This window comes from Sceloporus undulatus, chromosome 3 (assembly GCF_019175285.1).
Source record: "Sceloporus undulatus isolate JIND9_A2432 ecotype Alabama chromosome 3, SceUnd_v1.1, whole genome shotgun sequence".
Classification (NCBI taxonomy): Eukaryota; Metazoa; Chordata; class Lepidosauria; order Squamata; family Phrynosomatidae; genus Sceloporus; species Sceloporus undulatus.
In genome coordinates, this window is record NC_056524.1 from 3124038 (window position 1) to 3143805 (window position 19768).

General features: G+C 43.6%; 1 protein-coding gene across 8 annotated transcripts in view; it reads right to left on the reverse strand.

Moving 5' to 3' along the window:
• Positions 1-3602: 3602 nt before the first annotated feature.
• Positions 3603-19768, reverse strand: part of LOC121926762 (disintegrin and metalloproteinase domain-containing protein 26A-like) — a 54592-nt gene continuing 38426 nt past the window's right edge. For 3 of the 8 annotated variants that reach the window (XM_042460019.1, XM_042460017.1, XM_042460020.1), the window contains 5 exons: positions 18065-18257; positions 15226-15331; positions 13727-13910; positions 11251-11328; positions 7301-8035 (listed from right to left, as the gene is read on the reverse strand). In XM_042460019.1, coding sequence (XP_042315953.1) covers positions 7682-8035; positions 11251-11328; positions 13727-13910; positions 15226-15331; positions 18065-18257 — 915 coding nt within the window. In that variant the 3' untranslated portion in view covers positions 7301-7681. Of the gene's footprint in view, positions 3825-5794; positions 5844-6003; positions 6104-7300; positions 8279-11250; positions 11329-13726; positions 13911-15225; positions 15332-18064; positions 18258-19768 lie in introns of those variants that run through there. The other 5 variants (XM_042460018.1, XM_042460021.1, XR_006103081.1 and 2 more) reach the window with 5 other exon arrangements.

The window sequence follows — 19768 nt, forward strand, 5'->3', positions numbered from 1 at the left end:
CTAGAAGAGTTTATTCTTGATGTTTCACCAGCATCTGTGGCTGGCATCTTCAGAGAAACAGATGCTGGCGAAATGTCAGGAATAAACCCTTTTAGAACATGGCCACATAGCCTGAAAAACCCACAAAAAACTATGTACCTTTAGGATATTTAGACCCTATATTCTACGTGTCTTTGCCTTCAAGGTGCAGGATGTATGTTTAGCCTGGATAAGAGAAGGTTAAGAGGTGATATCATAGACCTGTTTAAGTATTTGAAGGGATATCATGTTGAGGAGGGAGCAAGCTTGTTTTCTGCTGCTCCAGAGAATAGGAGACAATGGAACAATGGATGCAAGCTCCAGGAAAAGAGATTCCAGCTCAGCATTAGGAAGAACCTCCTGATGGTAAGAGATGTTCAACAGTGGATGACACTGCCTCCTTGGAGAGTAGTGGAGTCTCCTTCTTTGGAGGTCTTTAAACAGAGGCTGGATGTCCATCTGTCTCAGGGAGGGCTTGGTTTGGGTCTTCCTGCATGGCCAAAGTGGGGTGGACTGGATATCCATTGGGGTCTTTTCCAATTCTAGGGTTCTAAGGAACTTTTTTGAAAGGTTCTTTCTGATGCACTCATTGCACACAAGCACAGAGTCTACTTTTGGGCTCTAGAAAGGCTTTCAAAGCAGTTGTGCATGGCAACACTGACACCTGGTGGCCAACAGAGGCCACATCACACTACACTGTCAAACAGCCCTTACTCTCAGGAAGTTCCTCCTAATGTTGAGCTGTAATCTCCATGATTTCACTTTAAATGTCAAATTAGATCTTTCTTGGGGAATCTTGGGATTTGCAGTTGGGAGGCAATGAAGATTCTCACCCAGAAGAATTCCCACTCTACAAGCCTCAGGATCCCACAGGATGCAGTCATGGCAGTTAAGGTGGAATGTAACACTATAATTGTGTAGTGTGATGGGACCCCTTGACAAATGCTCCAGGGTCTTTTTTTAGGGGGGGGGGGTGTTGTTGTTTTAATTTTGTCCTGTTAGTCCTTTTCAAGGACAATGGCTACTCTGTGGCACACCTGAATGTATACAAGCTGGAGCATTTCCAGAGGAGGGTGACTAGAATGGTGGAGGGTCTTGAAGCCATTCCTTATGAGGAAAGACGTGGGGAGCTGGGTATGTTTAGCCTGGGGAAGAGACGGCTAAGAGGTGATACAATAGCCCTGTTTAAATACTTGAAGGTATGTCATATTCAGGAGGGAGCAAGCTTGTTTTCTGCTGCTCCAGAGAATAGTACCTGGAACAATGGATGCAAGCTTCAGGAAAGGAGATTCCACCTCAACATCAGTAGGAAATTCCTGACATTAAGAGCTGTTAGACAGTGGAATACAGTTACTCAGTGGAGAATGATGAAGTCTCCTTCTTTGGGGGACTTTAAACAGAGGTTGGATGGCCATCAGTTGGGGATGCTTTGATTGAGAGTTCCTGCATGGCAGAATGGGGTTGGACTGGATGGACCTTGTGGCCTCTTCCAACTCTACAATTCTATCCATTGAGTAAAATGTGAATCATTAAGTCTTCAGCAGGACCAAGAGCCTTGTCATATGAGAAAAGAAAGTCGAGATGGTGCAGGAGAGCACCAGTTTTCTCTGTGCCTCTCTCCATGTTGTTGTAGCACTTCTCTTCCCAAGGGAGACAGTCATGATAGCATGTCTTTTGTTGCGCTGGAAAAATCAGTTTGACAAAAGGCACACTTTTACAAGCATCTCGTTCAGGAAGAGGATAGAAGTGCAACATCATTGTCGTGCAGACAGGCACAGAGTAAGCCAGTTTGAGCTTTTTTCCTCCTCATGTGATAGGCTCCAAAAGTGCTATATGCCAATTCTTAGCACTGGAATTATGGGAGAAGGAGCCATTTGGGAAGTCACTTACCCAACCTTGTGCCCAGGCAGCAACATATCAAGGAGCCCCTGCCTACTATGAGGGGCTTCAAAACATCCTGGGATGTGGCTGAAGGGCATGAACCATGATGGGTGATGGGGGCCGGGTGGGCAGTTGCTCCACTTTGCACACTAGAGGAAAGCTGAGATCCAACTTACCTACAAGGTTGCCTCCTTTGTATAGTCAGGTCCTCTCTGGCGGACATTTACTCCAGTCAGCCAGGACTGTTGACAGGTTGGCAACTGTCAACCAAAGGAGTTTTATTTCAGCCGCCCCTAGACTGTGGAATGACCTGTCGGAAGAGATTCGACAGATGAATTCGCTGAATTTGAATTTAAAAGGGCATTAAAGACTAGTCTCTTCTGGCAGGCTTATCTTGACATTTTAAAATTTTAGATGTGGATTGTCTTAATATGTGTACATTTTAAATTGATGTGTGTTTTAACTGATGTATTTTAACTGATGTTGTTTGTTAATGGTTATTGTCCCCAGCCTCGATCCATGGGGAGAGGTGGGTAAGAAGACTCATTCCTTATTCTTCCGCTAGATTCAGAAAAAAGGGCTTGTCTTAATGTACATTAAAATCCAGGATGTCCTGGATTTTCCAGATTCACAACAACCCTTGGGTTGTTTATGCTACCGTATGTACTTGACTATAAGTCAACCTCATGTATAGGTTGAGGACAAGTTTGGGGGGCAAAACTATGGATTTTGATATGCCCTGTGGATAAGTCAAGGGCAAAACATAGGGGCAGGTGACAAAGGATGCAAATGGTGAAGCAAAGAAAAACGATGTCAAAGAAGTTACGAATTCCAGCAGGCATAAATCTAAAGAGGGTTAGTGATTCTTTTCTGTGCTCCAAGGAGGGAATAAGCTCTCACCCTTCACCACCCTGGTTCCTTTATTTTTCTTTTTTCATTTGATGAAAGTACAATACTTAGATTGACCTGTGGATAAATAACCTAGGTTTTGGGCTCAATTTTTTGTCTAAAATTTCTAGACTTATATACATGAGTATATACAGTATTAAAAATGACAGTGAGGCTATTTGCAGCAAATTTGGATTAAGCAGCCACACGTTGCCCACATTCAGAGGTTGTATCGTTGTAAAACCAGCAGCCTTCCATGCATTATTTCTGGCTTCACGACACCCATATTTTTTCTTACCTTTCAGTCAAGGATGTGAGATATGGGAAGTGCCAGTAAAGGCAAACACATACACTTATATGTGTATAAATACAGCAACCTTTAAAACAAAAAAGTCCAGTCTTAGGGACTCATCACTTCCTATTCCTCCCCTGCTGCCAACATGGATCCACCGGTCATTATTGCACATCTGGATTTTCCTGGAATATCTGGAGAAAACCATGCCCCCCCCCCCAACTATTCACAAAGTAAGCCCTCAGGTGCCAAAACACCCGGCTAATTCCTGATATGGACAAGAACATTGTATGTCCAAATCATTGCCAATTCATAGTGAGTGAGGCTTCTTCAAACAGTGTAGACAAACCCAAAGTAGGGGAAATTGGTTTTAAAAACAAGCAAACCTCTGTGAATCCTGAAACCTGGGTGGAAGATAAAATATGTATCTTCCTACAAGTCACACTGGGAGCTCCTACCTGGGAACTCTGAAAACAGAAGAGGCCCATGAAAAAGGCAAACAAGTGCAGCGGTTCAAGGAGGAAGAGTGTTTTATTGGGAAACAGGAGAGACAAAGCAAGGAAACAGAATGCTTTTTAAAAGAGTACCACAAGGAAACAGAAAAGCCATAGGTGGGACTGAATGCCTTCTGCTTGGAAGCTCTGGTTGTGATTATTCAGGTATCAAAAGCGTTCTATTTTGTTGTGGGAGAAGTCAAGTCCAGTTTCCCCTCCTTGGGTTTCAGTGATGGGGCCCCAATGGACTCCTGGAAGAGAAGAAATTCAGCTCTTAGCCTCTCGCAGGGGGCACTCAGAGGGTACCTCATATACTTGGCTCATCTATAAGTCGAGGACAACCTCATCTATAAGTCGAGGACAGGTTTGGGGGCCAAAATTATGGATTCTGATATGACTCATGGATATGTCGAGGGTAACACTTAGGGGCATGAAATGAAGAATGTAAAGGAAAAGAAAACAATACCAAAAACCCTACAGGCAGAACTATTTATGCTTGTAGTAAAGGCTGGATGGATGAGAGTGTAGAAGAGGGTCAGTGCTTCCACAGCAGATTAAACTTTTTTTGTTCACCTGGGGATAGTTGCATATACAGATATATATGTGTACACACACACACACACACAAGTAAAAGTATAGTACTTACATTGACCCGTGGATAAGGTGACTCAGTTTTTTGGGGTCAGTTTTTTAATCTAAATGTTTAGACTTATACATGAGTATATCCAGTAATTTAGTGGGCAACAAATTGCCTTCTTAAGTGTTGGAAGCATCGTCTGCACTGCTGGGATTTCCCCCTTCCCACTTTGTCTCCTCCCAAAAGAACTTGCATTTCTTGTTGCATAACACCGAGAATCTGCAGAGCCGCATTGCACATGGCATAATAGGAGTGCACCTCCATTCTGTTTGATTAACTTTTCTCTGATCTAGTTTGTTCTTTATTCCTCTCATTAAATTACTTAGGTGGGTATTTTAGCAATGCTAAAATTAAACTCTGGATTAAGAGTGGGCACAATTTGCCTCAAGACTGTAAGAACAAAAAAACAGCACTTCTGGATCAGATCACAGGTGGCCTCTAGTCCACCATTCTGTTTAGAGTTGCTTCCTCCATTTAAGGCTGTATCTGCATGGGCCAAAAACCCCCCCCCCCACACCTCTGTTTCCAGAGGGATGAGTCTGGGCAACTCAGGGCCCAAACTGCAGTTCTGGTGTGAACTCTCTGGGAGACATCTGGCCAGCTCAGCACTGAACCTGCCATATACACATTTTAAAAATCACCATCCAGAGCCCTTCACTGCGACACCAGGTGGCTGTTTATCCCATAGTTCCTGGACATCAGTTCCCTGCATGCAACTGAGGAAGTAGACCAAGTCTACAAAAGCTTTGGTCCTTCCTGGGCACCAGCTCACTACATGCCTCTGAGAAAGCAGACAAAGGGGCTTAACAGACCACTCCTAAGGAGTGGCCTGAAGCTGCCCCTTTTAGCATCAGATCGGGGCCGTGGCAACTACATGCCGCAGCCCTGACCTGGCTTTTTCGCAGTGCAAAAAGGAGCCGCAAAAACAGCTCCTTTTTGCGCCACAGAAAGGGTACCATAGCTGTCGCTGCTGTGGCTTTTTGGCACTCCTTTGGCACTGCATCATCTGGACGCAATGCCAGAGCAGTGCCATGATGCCACCCACCAAACAAAACAAACAAGCTTCATTTATATACCGCTTCATACCGCCTAAGCAGTTTCTAAGCAGTTTACAACTGTAAGCTAATTTGCCCCCAACAATCTGGGTACTCATTTTAGCGACCTCCTCGGAAGGATGCAAGCCTGAGTCAAGCTTCAGCCCTTTTGCTGGTCTTGAACTCGCAACCTTATGGTTTTGAGTGAGTGGCTGCAGGACAGGCATTTAATCACTGTGCCACCAGGGCTCCTATTTAACCACTGCGCCACCCACTGGCACGGGGAAGGAGTTGGGGTATGCGTTGTGTGTACACCACTGCCCCATTCCGCCCCAATGCCAGCCTTAATAGCTGGTCTGTCGAGACTGCAAGTCTACAAAAGCTTAGACTACAACATCTTTTACTCAGTTAGTCTCAAAGGTACTACTACAAGATGCCTTTGTAGACTGATATTCCAGACTAATACAGTTATGTCCTGAAATCTACCCTCATGGTTTGGAAGTGACATAGAATTAAGACCTTCTACCATAAAAGGCTTTCTGCAACTTACTGTATCGGCTGAATCTGCTGACATTTTTTTCTGGGTCACTTCAGCAAACCTATCGATGCAAAGTGCAAAGATGTTAGAAGACCTTCAGTGTGGTTCAGCCTTCCAGGCAAGGCCTGAATCATTGCCATCCCTTATCCAGGGGTCTAAAACAAGGGATGCCATCAATGACTTGATCGTCGGATATCCTGGTGAGGGGGAAGTTGACTTACCAAGCCCCCAACTGCTTTTTCTTAAAGGTGGCAGCAAGGCCCAGCATGAAAACCACCAACCCAGCCAGAGTGACAAATCCAATGATGCGGCTTATAGGATCTGGAGGGCGAGAAAGGGAAGTAACAGTTTTGCACCCAGAACCTGAAGGTATAAAGGAGTGTCAGGATGCCAGGCAGTCATTATCTCATGCACAAAAATGCTATGGTGAGGAGCGGGTGGCAGGTCCTGTTGGCTCTCTTCTGTCCTGCTTGATGTGCAGTGACAAAAACAAAAACTTTAGGCTCACCAGAGATGCCAACTTACAGCACTGTCTGAGATAAACACTCTCAGAAGTATTGTATATACTCGACTATAAGTTGACCTCATGTATAAATCAAGGTCAGGTTTTGGGGCTAGAATTATGAATATTGATATGACCCATGTATAAGTCTAGGGTAAAATTTAGGAACATGTGACAAAGAATCTATAGGATGTTGCAAAGGAAAATGATGCCAAAGAACTTAACAAAGTTCCAGCACTGTTGATTCATGTTCAATTTGTAGTCTACCAGGACTCCTAGATCCCTTTCACACGTATAAGTCTTTGTAAGCCAGGTGTCCCCCATCCTATATCTATGCATTTCATTTTTTGCCCTAAGTGCAGTACATGTGCCCTGTGTCTCGGTGCACTTATAAAGAAGGTGCCTAAAGGGTATCATATGCTGCCACTTATCATGATGCAATCTCTACTGCAAGCCTTTGCATCATGTCCAGTGCTGTGACTTAGCAATATCAGCCATACAAATATATTTTAACCACTGTTTAAGAGAACATTGTTCCAACAGATCCTCCATGTCTTTTTTGAAATTTGGCTCCTCTCCTGCCCTCTTAAGGGAGCTTATGGCTTTTGGAGAAACCATGCAAACTGTTGAGGTGACTTGGTGGAGAAATGGGGGAAGGAAGAAGGAATGCCCTGGACACAAAACATCACTGTAGCGTAAAGCAGTTGTTTCAAAATTTGCACACACACACAATAACTGTACATCTTAAAAACTTGGAGAAATATTTGTAATTATTTAAAAATATTACCCATACTTACTATATCCTGGTTGCTCAAAAAATTACAATTATACAATTATAAATGTTTATTATAAGCCTAATCCATCCTACTTAGATACTGGATGACTCTTTGGTAATAGGATAATTACTCTTGGTCATCACAGGTATATTTGTTTGATTATTATTTTACAATATGTTGTGTTCATATGTGAATTAGATACTCATTTTACTATATTCTCAATTTTTAGCTTCGCTTTACCACTGAGGAAGATGTATGTTGAAACGTGTTTGGATGTTAAGATATTTTCTCTTTTCCATGCATATTTGCACAGTGTATTGCATTGTTTATACACTGTATATTTTGATATAAGGAAATTCTTTGTCATTGCAATATTTGAATGTATTTTAGACGTTAAAATTATTTTTATTTTGTTAACGATTTTTCCTAGACCTTTCTGTTTCTTTTGTTGATTTATTTTAGGTTTAGGTTATCACCTTGTTGTTTTGATCGGGATATAAATAAAGACAGCCATTATGTTGACATGGTTTGCATGTGGAACTAGGACTCTGGGAAGTCAGGGTTCAAATCCCTGCTCTGCCACAGAAACCCACTGGATGACTTTGGGCAAGTCATACTCTCTCAGCCGTAGAGGAAGGCACCGACAAACCTCCTCTGAAGAAATCTGGCCAAGAAAACCCTAAGAGAAGGTTGAAGACATACCAATAATAAAGATAAATAATAATAATGGTTCATCAACCATTGAAGCACAAGGCAGAGAGTCCTCGGATTTGACAAGGGCATTGCCCCAAGACACAGAGCTAAATTACCAGGACAGCAGCTGGCAAAGCCCAGTGGAGGCAATGCCAACGGGGGATACTTACCCCCATAAGCGGAAGGGGGGCCGCTGTCGATGCTTCCTCCATATCCCTTGCCAGCACAGAAGGGAGGGGCCCATCCATAAGTGCAATGGCAGTTTCCGTTGTTATTACATACCTGCAAAAACACCAAACAGGACAGCAAATAACTTAGAGCAGCAAAGTGTCAGACAAGACCTTGGTGAGAATGGTAAGCAGCAGATGGAGATTAGAAGGGAGCCAGACATGCTAGGTAGTTATTCCTCTCCGCTCTCCAAGTAGCAAGAGGTGAAACCTTTGAGAACTGCTGAGAACAAAACAGGACTTTTGGTGGATGGTTCTACCTCCTTTGAATGGTTCCTGAAGCATCTTTAATCTGCCACTGCAGGTGGAAAGAGAAATACAGCTGGGATGACACTCTGTATGTCTGTATTTCTTTTAAAAAAAAAAACAATCAAGAAATCTGCAAATAAACTGAAGGCACCAGACCTTGTCTATCTTGGAAGCTGAGCAGAGTCAGACCTGGTTAGTACTTGGATAGGAGATTGCCAGGGAATCCCTGGTGCTGTAGGCTCTGTTTCTGAGGAAGGGATGTTAAAATACTTGAAGGGATGTCACACTGAGGAGGGAGCTAACTTGTTTTCTGCCGCTCCAGAGAACAAGACTTGGGACAATGGATGCAAGCTATAGGAAAAGAGATTCTGCCTCAACATTAGGAGGAACATCCTGACAGTAAGGGCTGTTTAACAGTGGGATGCATTCCCTCAGAGAGTGATGGAATCTCCTTCTTTAGGGGTCTTTAAACAGAGGCTGGGTGGCCATCTGCTGGGTATGCTTTGATTGAGATTTCCTGCATGGCAGAATGGGGTTGGACTGGATGGCCCTTGTGGTCCCTTCCAACTCTATGGTTCTATGAACTGGCAAAACCATCTCTGAGGATTTCTTGCATAAGAAAACTCTAGGAAACTAATGGGGTCATCATAAATTAACAAGTGACTTGAAGGCACATACATGCAGCCTAAATACCCTAAAAGTGCCAGTTTGCCTCTGATCTTGGAAGCTAAGCAGGGTCAGTCCTGGTCAGTACTTGGATGGGAGACCGCCAACAAATAGCAGGACTTGTAGGCTGTATTTCAGAGGAAGGAACTGGCCAAACTACCTTTGAGTATTCCTGGCCTAAGAAAACTTTAGGAAATTCTTGTGATCACTATAGGTCAACAGGCAATTTGAAGGTGTGTGCACAGACACACACACACAGCACAATGCAACAGCTATGCCAAATTCATTCATTCATTTGTTTATTTATTCATTCATTTATTCATAGGGAGCCCTAGTCCTGCAGCCACAAGGTTGTGTGTTCAATCCCAGACAAGGCTGCAGGGGGACTCAGCCTTCCATCCTTTGGTAGGCTGGTCAAATGAGTCTCCAGCTTCTTGGGGGCAGTTGGCTTACACACATTGTAAACCGCTTCGGAAGTGCTAGTTCACTGATAAGTGGTATAGAAATGTACTTGCTATTCCTACTGCTGTTGATTCATCCATCCATCCATTCATACTGCTTTTCTCCCAAGACAGGATTAAAGGTGGCTTACAATAATTTTAAAAAGATTAGCCTAAAACATTAGTTTACAAAAGTTAAAAGAAGAAATAAATAATAATAAATAAAATCTTTATTTATATCCCGCCCTTCCAAAAAGATCAGGGCGGCTTACAATATGCAACAAGTGCAAACAAATACAGGTTAAAAACATAAAACATCAGTAATACACAATCTAAAAACAATAACAAAGGCCCCGTTAGCCCATCCTCATGGCCACGGAAGAGGAGGGAGGCCCACAGGATATTTAATCGGGGAATGCCTGCTTGAATAGGAAGGTTTTGAGATCCTTCCTAAATTGGGCCAGGGTGGTGGATGAGCGGAGCTCCGTGGGCAGCGTATTCCAAAGGGCTGGGGCAGCTGTGGAAAAGGCCTTTCTAGAGGTAGAAGCTAACCTAGCCCCAGGCACCTTCAGCAGTTGCTGCCCAGATGTTCTGAGGGTGCGAGGCGGATTGTACGGGGAGAGGCGGTCCTTTAGGAATCCTGGACCCAAGCCATTTAGGGCTTTATAGGTAATAACCAACGCCTTATATTGAGCTCGGAAGCGAATGGGCAGCCAGTGGAGATCTTTAAGCACAGGTGTTATGTGGCTGGTCCTGGATACGCCAGTGACCAGCCGGGCTGCCATATTCTGTACCATTTGGAGCTTCCGAGTTTGGTATAAGGGTTGCCCCATGTAGAGTACATTGCAGAAGTCCAATCTCGAAGTTACCAGAGCATGTACAACAGTTTCTAGGTCCCTCCGGTCCAGGTATGGGCGCAGCTGGCGAATCAGCCGAAGCTGGTAACAAGTGCTCTTGACCGTCGCATTCACCTGAGCAGTCAGGTGGAGCGACGAGTCAAGAAGCACCCCCAGACTGCGCACGGAGTCCTTCACAGGGAGCGTGACCCCGTTCAGGACAGGTGGAACCACCGCCATTCCTGGACCAGGGGAACCTATCACTAGTACCTCCGTTTTCTCTGGATTCAATTTGAGTCGGTTTTCCCTCATCCAGCCCATTACTGACTCCAGACAGGCCACGAGAGGAGAGACGCCATCCCTAGTCACTGCATCAGTCGGAGACATAGAGAAAATGATTTGGGTGTCATCAGCGTACTGATAACCCCGCGCCCCATGTCTCCGGATGATCTCTCCCAGCGGTTTCATGTAAATGTTAAATAGCATGGGAGACAGAATGGCTCCTTGAGGGACCCCGGTTTTAAGGGCCCGCTCGCTGGAGCACACGTCTCCCAGCTGCACCATCTGGGACCTCCCAGAGAGGTAGGAACGGAACCACTGGAGCGCAGTGCCCCCAATTCCCACCTCAGCCAGGCGCCCCAGAAGGATACCATGGTCTATGGTATCGAAAGCCGCTGAGATGTCCAAGAGCACCAACAGGGACACGCTTCCCCCGTCGACGCTCAGACGGAGATCATCGACCAAGGCGACCATGGCCGTCTCAACCCCGTGACCCGCCCGGAAGCCAGTTTGAAATGGGTCCAGATAATCAGTTTCATCCAAGACCGTCTGAAGCTGGATCGCAACCGCCCTCTCGATCACCTTTCCCAAAAATGGCAGCAGAATTAACCAATGATATATTTTTTAAAAGAAAATGATTAAAAACAGTTAAAAACACTTAAAACATGTGTGAATCCTTTCACACCAGTCACAGAATCAAACTCTCTGTGCCTAATCTCAGTGACTACCTTCCTGAGCCAAAGGCCAATGCTACACTGACCCTTCCAGGTCTCAAGAGTTGGCATCCTTTCATTGCTTACCCCATGGTTGTTGCATTTTGAGAAATCGCAATTGTAATCCAGAACTGCCAGATCAACGCAGGATCTGTTTAAACATATCTAGAGGAAGAGGCACAAGACATTAATTGTGTACAGTGCATTGGCAGTGGGCAAAGCCCGAATCCTAATAATTTGCAAAATGCCAGCTCTGGTAAATACTCCTAGGCCGAGTTCAGGCAAGTATTATCCCTGCCTGAAAGGGAGGAGGTTTTCTGGATGCAGGATAACTTTGTTTCTCTTGGGCTTTGCCTCAGGAATGACATACTGTATATACTCAGCTATAAGTCAACCTCATGTATAAGTCGAGGGCAGGTTTTGGGATCAAAATTAATAGATTTTTCATATGACCTGTTGTTAAGTTGATGGTAAAACCTGGAGGCATGCAACAAAGGATCTAAATGATGAAGCAAAGGAAAGTGATGCCAAAGAACTTACAAAAATCTGGCAGGCATAACTGTTTGGGCTTGCCTTAAAGCCTGGATGGAAGAGAGAGTAAAGGGGTCAGTGCTTCCAAGACACATCACACTCTTCTCTTTCACCAGCGGATGGTTAGTTTTTTAAAATAAGAGTTAAAATACAGTATTTACACTGACCCATCAATGCGCTTGTAGAAAGCGTGGGATGAGTCCTTCCTGAATCGTTGTTCGTGAAGAAAAGCCAGAGAGACATTGACCCATGGATAAGTCGACCCAGGTTTTGGGGAGGGGTGTCAATTTTTTTACTACAATGTGTAGACTTATACACGAGTGTATACAGTACTTACAGCTTCAGACTGCCCCACACTAGGAATATAAAAATACAATTTTTCCAATCCTTAATTTAAAAAAAAACCAAATATTTATTATGTATTACAAATATTATTTATTTATTTTGAAAAAAGGTATCTTGACCTATCAATGACAGAATTCAGATATATAGCCATGATGGCCTGCAATATCAGTATGCAAAAAGACAATGCATACATACAAAAAAGGCATCTGAAAAAACAGATCTACGATAAGTCTACAAAAGGTTATGCTACCACTTCTTTCACAGTTAGTTTCAAAGGCGATGCAAGATTCCTTTGCATATTGTCCTGTCAGGTCACTCTGTTGAAAAAATAGTCAACTGCTCTGTGACTTTTAACCTTTCGGGAATTTTGTCTGTGAAAAATTCATTCAAAAGCAGTGCCTTTTACACAAAATGCATGTTTTGTGCAAAAAAGGTCATTGTATGCAAAAGAAGAAGATTAAAGAGAAGGAAAGAAAGCGCACAGAAGCTGTTATCATTTGGCTGGGAAAGGAGAAAATGTTCATTTTATTTTATTTCTATCCCACCTTTCGCCTTGTAGAGCATCCAAGGTGTCTTACAAGCATTTAAAAAATGGGATACAGCTAAAACATTATTTATACAAAAGTAGAAAAAATAATAATTAAAGAACAGTTCAGTTAAAACTTGATAATTAAAACAATATAAAAAAGCACAGGTAAGCACAGCTAAGATGTAATTTTTAACCATACCCTGTTTTTTAAATGTTGAGGGCCACCTTGGATCCTGTATAGAGGAAGGCGAGATACAACATGCAAGTTGAGAAAGGAAGCTAAAAACGTAACCGCATTAAAACCCAAAAGGGCTGGCAAAAGGAAAGGGGAAAGGGGGCTAACCAAACCTCCTGCGGGAGAGAATTCCCCAATTGGGGAGCAGTCACTGAGAATGGCCTGCCTCCTGTGTCCTCACCAAGATGGTGGTGGGATCAAGAGCGAGCCTTCCCTTGAAGATCTTAAAACTCAAGCACTCTCATACAGAGAGATTCAGCCTTTTAGATAGTGTAGAATCAAGCTGGATAAGGCCATAAAGGTTTATAACCAGCACTCTGAATTCTGCCCAATGAAGTTGTTCCAATGAAGTGGTAACCAGCCCCAGTCAACAGCCTGGCTGAAGCACTTGGCACCTGGCAGCTCCGCATAGAGTACGTTACAGTACTCCAACCGAGATGTAACCAAGGCCTTTGTTACCGTAGCCAGGTCTTTTAACACATTTTGTTCCAGCACATGAGAACAAATAGTGTAGATTTATACCCCTACCTCAGAAGCCGTATCATCTGCCCCATACACTCAGGTCCTTCAAGGGGCATTTACTTTAACTGGCCAGAGCTAGAGGGGTACCCAGAGGAGCTTTTCATCAGCCGCACCTAGACCAAGGAATGACCTGCCAGAAGAGATTGGACAGCTAAATACGCTGTTTGGATTTAAAATGGCGTTAAAGACCTATCTCCTCTGGCAGGCCTACCCAGTCGGTTTTAAACCATGAATTTTAAATGGATATATTTTAAACTTTTTGTCTGGATGATTTTAAGGTGTCCGAGGTCTATGTGTTTTAATCTATGCTGTACCCTGCATCAAGTCTTGGGTAAAAAATACTGATGATGATGATAAGTATTAATAATTAGCTTTAGATGCCACAATCATGTGGCAGTTACCTTGTCCGCACCGCAGGTGGTTCCATCTTTCACGGCTCCCAGGTCATAAGAATCCCGACCGAGGTGAAATTCTGTCCCCCAGCACAAGGTATCTTCCACTGGAGTCTGGATTACTCCCTGTCCAGTTGACATTTTTGGAATTCTTTTAATATGAATGCATTGCAGCCGTCCACAAAGGACATCTCTGAAGAGAAGAACAAAGAGATAAAAACGTGTATCTCCTTCATTCTATCTTGACAGCTGCTGGAGGCTATGTAGGAATCCAAATGGGGAAGAAGCATGGCTTGGCTAATTCACAATTGTCAAATCAACAATGAGAATTGTGGTTCTGGGCACCATAATTCAAGAGGGATGTTGACAAGCTGCAGCATGTCTAGAGGAGGGTAACTGAAAAGGGGCAAGGTCTGGAAACCGCCAAGCCCTATGAGGAGCGACTTAGGGAGCTGGATATGTTTAGTTTGGGAAAGAGGAGTTTAAGGGGTGACATGATAGTCCTGTTGAAATATTTGAACAGGTGTCATATTGAGGATGGAGCAAGCTTGTTTTCTGCTGCTCCAGAGAATAAGACACAGAGCAATGGATACAAAATACAAGAAAAGAGATTCCACCAAAACATTAGGAAGAACGTCTTGAAAATAAGAGCTTTTTGATAGTGAGATATGCAGCCTCTGAGTATAGCTGAGTCTCTTTCTTTGGAGGTTTTTAAACAAAGGCTGGACAGCCATCTGTCACAGGGAGCACTTGGATTGTGTCTTCTGCATGGCAGAATACTACTAGGGAGAGGTGGCTGCCAGCCAATGATTCCAGGTTAACTGTGGAGCTATGTCCATTGTTTCTTAACTAGACTGGGGATATCATTTGCCTTGTATGTTCTGAATTACAGGTTGAGTCTCTCTTATCCAAAATCCAAAATGGTCTACATGGATGACTGAGATGGTGACTCCTTTGCTTTCTCATGGTTCAATGTACACAAACATGGTTTCATGCACAAAATTATTAAAAATATTATATGTAAAATTACCTTCAGGCTATCTGTAGAGGAAGTATATGGATCAAAAATTTGTGGATGCTCAAGTCTCATTACAGACAGTCAGCTTTCTATATTCACGGATTTTTTTTATCCACGGATTCAAGCATCCATGGCTGGAAAATATTTTTAAAAATATATAAATTCCAAAAAGCAAAACATGGTTTTGCCAATTTATATAAAGCATACAATTTTATTATGCCATTTCATTTAATGGGATGTGAATATCCATGCGTTTTTGTATCCACAGGAGAGTTCTGGAACCAAACCCCAGCAGATACCAAGGGTCCACTGTAGATGCAGGTATGATAGTAACTGGCTGCTTAGCCAGATGTCTCCAGTACTCAACAGGCAGACAGACATGAAACACAGCAAGCCCCAGTCCTTCTCTCTTTTGCAAGCCAGTTTGGCCCAGTCCTCTGGGAAATGAGGCACTTAAGCAAGTGGATGAGGCACCCCAGGCCCAACCTACTCTTCATTGCACTTTATGTATGTCTCGCCGTCCCCACCGCAGTTGCCACTCTGATCTCCTCGCATGTTCAGCTCCTTGAAGCAGCTCAACGGGGCTTGTTGGGCATCTGGTGAGAGAACGATGAGGAAGGAATGAAAAAGAGAAGTGGGCAAGGAAAAAGTAAATATAGATGGCCCTCCCTATTCACAGATTCTCCATCCACAATTCCACCATCCACGGCTTGAAAATATTTAAAAACAATAATTCTAGAAAGCAGACCTTGATTTTGCCATTTCATATAAGGGACGCTATTTTATGACCCCATCGTATTTAATGGGACTTGAGCATCCACAGATTTTGGTATCCATGGGGGGTCCTGGAACCAAACCTCGGCGGATACTGAGGGACCGCGGCACATGGATTTTGGTAAATTCTTATCACAACTGCACTGAGTTCTCAGTTCGTCTGGACTGCCTAAATTCGATAGCTTTGGTTTGGAGAGAGCCGATTGTAAAATAAAGGCATGTGAAAAAATTGTACTGGGAGAAAGGCAGGATATAGAATGAATTAATGAATGCAGAGCATTCAGGTCTACTGGGTGCAGACAAATCATTAAAACAACCGGTTGGCTGACACTGTGCCTCTGGCTTGAGAAATCTCTGCTTTTCCTGATCCTTGAGGCCATACAAGTTGTATTTTTCAGCTTTTCTTTCTTTCTTTCTTTCCCTGTAAAGCAGACGGTTAGGTAATGCACATTAGCCAGACATCTCCAGAATAATTACATGCCTAATGTGATGAAAGCAAAAAATGTATTTCAGCACTTAAGCCAGAATGGCTTACAAGTTAAGGCCCAGCTGGATGCCATTGGAGTTACATGAATGTGTGCAAGCACAGTTTTCATTAGGTAAACAGCCACAAGTGAGGCTAAGCAGATGAGGACCACAAAGTCCACAGCAAATAGGGTGGGGAAGCTTAAATCTCTTCCTTCCTAACCTGAACCAAACAAAAATTGTCCCTTTAAGTGAGAGAAGGAAAGACTATTTGCAAAATAGTAGAAAAAAAACGTGTTCTTTGAATGCTGAGAAACCCTAATGAGAAGACTCTTCGACTGATGAGAACCGCTGTAGTATGGGGTTCATTCTGCACAAAATGTGCATGTGGGTCTTTTGTGAAGAAAATATTTTATCTGCAGGAAACAGTATTTTCTGTACGGAAACTAATATTTCAGCACAGAAATATAAATTTCTGAACACAAAATGTAACTTTCTGTGCAGAAAATGTTATAATTGGAGATTTGTTCTATGTAAAATTGGCACGTGGTTAATTTGCATAGAAAACAGTATTTTCATTGCAGAAAGCAGCATTTTCTGCACAGGAATGGATATTTCTGCATTGGAATATTATTTTCCATGCAGAAAATTGTTTGCTGCACAAAACAATGGCATGCAAATTTTGCGTAGAATACATCCCAAATTGTAATTAGCCTTTGAAAACTGCACAGTTTTCAAAGATTCACCCAATAGGAAGGAAACTGCTGAATTTACTCATTGCTACGCTGGAGGAGAAATTTAATGAAGAATTACATCCCTACTTCGAAGTTGGTACCCCACTGAAAGACCCTGTTTGTTGGATTGGAACAGAAGCCACAAAGAAGTCATTTTTATTGGCACCCCAGCAGGAAAAGTATGACTTAAACTTCCCTTCCTCTCTCAGTTCTGAGGTTCCTTATGTTTCCACACAAGTGTCTGCTCAACACAACAATAACACATAAATGTTGTCCAACTGAATTCAAAAAATTAATGTCTAGCATGCTCTGCCAGCATGGTGTACTGGTTTGAAAATTGGACTAGGACTCTGGAGACTAGAGTTTGAATCCGGGTTCGGCCATGTAAACATACTGGGTGACCTTGGGTAAGTCACACTTTCTCACCTTCTGAGGATAGATATGGCAAACTCCCTCTGACAAAACTTGCCAAGAAAACGCCATGATAGGTTCAGCTTGGGGTCACCTATGTCAGAAATGAATTGAAGGTACACAACAACAACAACATGGTCCTTTAAATGATAGTATCACCTAATCTGCTTGACCCCTGGACAGCTGGGGTGGGAATCATGCCACCTTCCAGATGTTATCAGACTTCAAATCCCCAGCATTATTATTATTATTATTATTATTATATTTATATATCGCTGTACATTCCTCACCTCCAGCTTTTCTGGTTGAAGTAGATGGGGCCTGCAGTCCAACAGCATCTGGAAGGCTACATGTGTCTCACTCTTGGTTTACATTAATCTTACTCTACCCGCAAGATGAGCTGGAAGGTGGCTGGACCTAAGGAGAGACCACACTCCAGGATCTTTCTGAGGAGCTACAGATACAGTGGGGCCTTGTTATCCACTGTTGTTTTGGTTCCAGGAGCCCCCATGGATACCACAATTAGTGGATGTTGCAGTCCCCTTAAATACATTGGATAATAAAATGGTGCCCCTTTTCATAAAATCACAAAACCAAGGTTTGCATTTTGGAATTTATCATTTTTTTGAATATTTACAAGCTATGGACGCTTGAATCAGTGGGTACAGAGGGCCCACAGCACTGGATCCCATGGGAAGGGGAAAGGCCCCATCAAAGATCTCAGGCCAAAGGTATCTACAGGTATCAAAGGTCAAGGAGTCCTCCTAATGGAGCGATGCTTCTTCACTTAGATATCAAGAGCACAAGCTAACCTTATTCACTGTGGGATGGGATATGCTAAAACTGGATACGGGGTTCCCAAGGTGCTCTTTGCGTTAGGTGAGACCCCACAGGAGTTAGGAATGGCAGACTATATAGTTTTATAAAGAGAGATGCCAGTCCTGCCTTTGCCAAAGAGAGCAATGCAGTGCTTGTGGAGGTTCAGGCAGTCCCCAAGGAAACAACTGTTGCCGTCACTGCAGGGCATCCCATCCTGCTTATACAGATCCGGCGGACACTCGGCAGAAGTCCCATTGCAATACTCAGGAAGGTCACACTCCGACATGGCTTCTCGGCACACCGTTCCCTCTTCGGAAAACTGCAAGGGGAAACCAACAACAGAGACCATGATTCTGAGCGCTCTCAAACAGCAAAATGCAACAGTTGATGATTTTTAGGTGGTGCTAGGAATATCCTCACACACATACACTTTAACACAGCAGCCCCCAAGGCCCCTATGGTTCCACCTTGCCCCCCATGAAACCAAAGTGGGCTCTGAAAAAGTGCAAGTCCTTGTAATATTGTGTCTTGCTGGTTGTTATTGCCTCTGCACCCACTCATCCTGTTTGTTGGGGGAGGGGAGGCATATGTAGAGGGTTTTTGGATTTGCACCCAGATTGTTTCAAACACACACACGTGTGTGTGTGTGTGTGTGTGTGTGTGTGTGTGTGTGTGTGTGTAGGCCTAGTTTGCTAAGGTGTTCCTGTAGTTGGAAGGGCAGCTTTTCTCCTTCCCAATTTTTCAAATTGTATTTCTCAGGGGTTATTCACACGTTGTTGTTTTTTAGCATGACTATGTGAATAGTCTCACTTGCACTGTCAGGTTCTCCTTGATGTTCTTCTGAGTTGTTGTTTGCTATATTTTGTTTCTATAGAGGTATAGTGAATACTGATGTTGTCCTTCCACGTTTGCGGCTTTGACTTTTGCGGATTTATTTGCGGTTTTGATTAATGCATTCTCTCTAGGAATCTCTAGGTCCTACAGAGGAACTCTGCCAGAGATTGATCATAGAGTTGGAGTGGAGAACCTAGAAGTGCCTAGAGAAAACACTTCTCTAGGCATTTGTAGTTACTCCAGCATGATTCTATGGTCAGTTCTGACAGATGTTGACCATAGAGTTGCACTGGAGGACTCAGAGATTTTTTTTATTTGCAGTTTTCCCACATTCAGGGGGTAAAAAATTTGAGAACCACTGCTAGACTGCATCAGTGAGATGGCACCCAGCGGTTGTGGAGGGACCACAGTAGTTGAATTTATTATTGTTCTTGTTGAAATGGTTTTGGTGCTGGAATGGGAATGGGAGGCAGGGCTGGTGGATGGAAAGAGATAGACAAGCTTCAAGGTTGCTCTCTTGGGAAAGTTATAAGGAGAAGGGAATATGAGAAGCGGGGGGGGGGGGGGTAGGTTATAGGCTTGTTGGTAGGTCTTTGAAACCAGTTCTGGCAAACACTTGTCTATCCTGCTGAGCTGCTCAATAAATCCTTTCTGGTTTACCCATGAAGCCTGGTTATTGAGTAAAGGGGTGTACAGACCAGCACTTTATGCCAGCCAGCTCCCGAACTAGGGCTGCAGTAGGGCTGAATGTTCACATGCTCAGAGCCCTACTGTCACCTTCTGGCCGCCATCTTGGCACACGCCTGTCCAGACGGGGCACGCCATGATGACATCCCTTGTGTGCAGCACCCAAACTTTGCTGCGCACAAGGGGCATAATGGCGCCCCTTGTATGGCACTAGGGAACTTATGGCACCCCTTGTATGGCACAAATAGAAGCCGCATTTCATGGCTCCTTTTTACACGGGGTTGGGGATGTGGCATGTGGTTGCTGCGT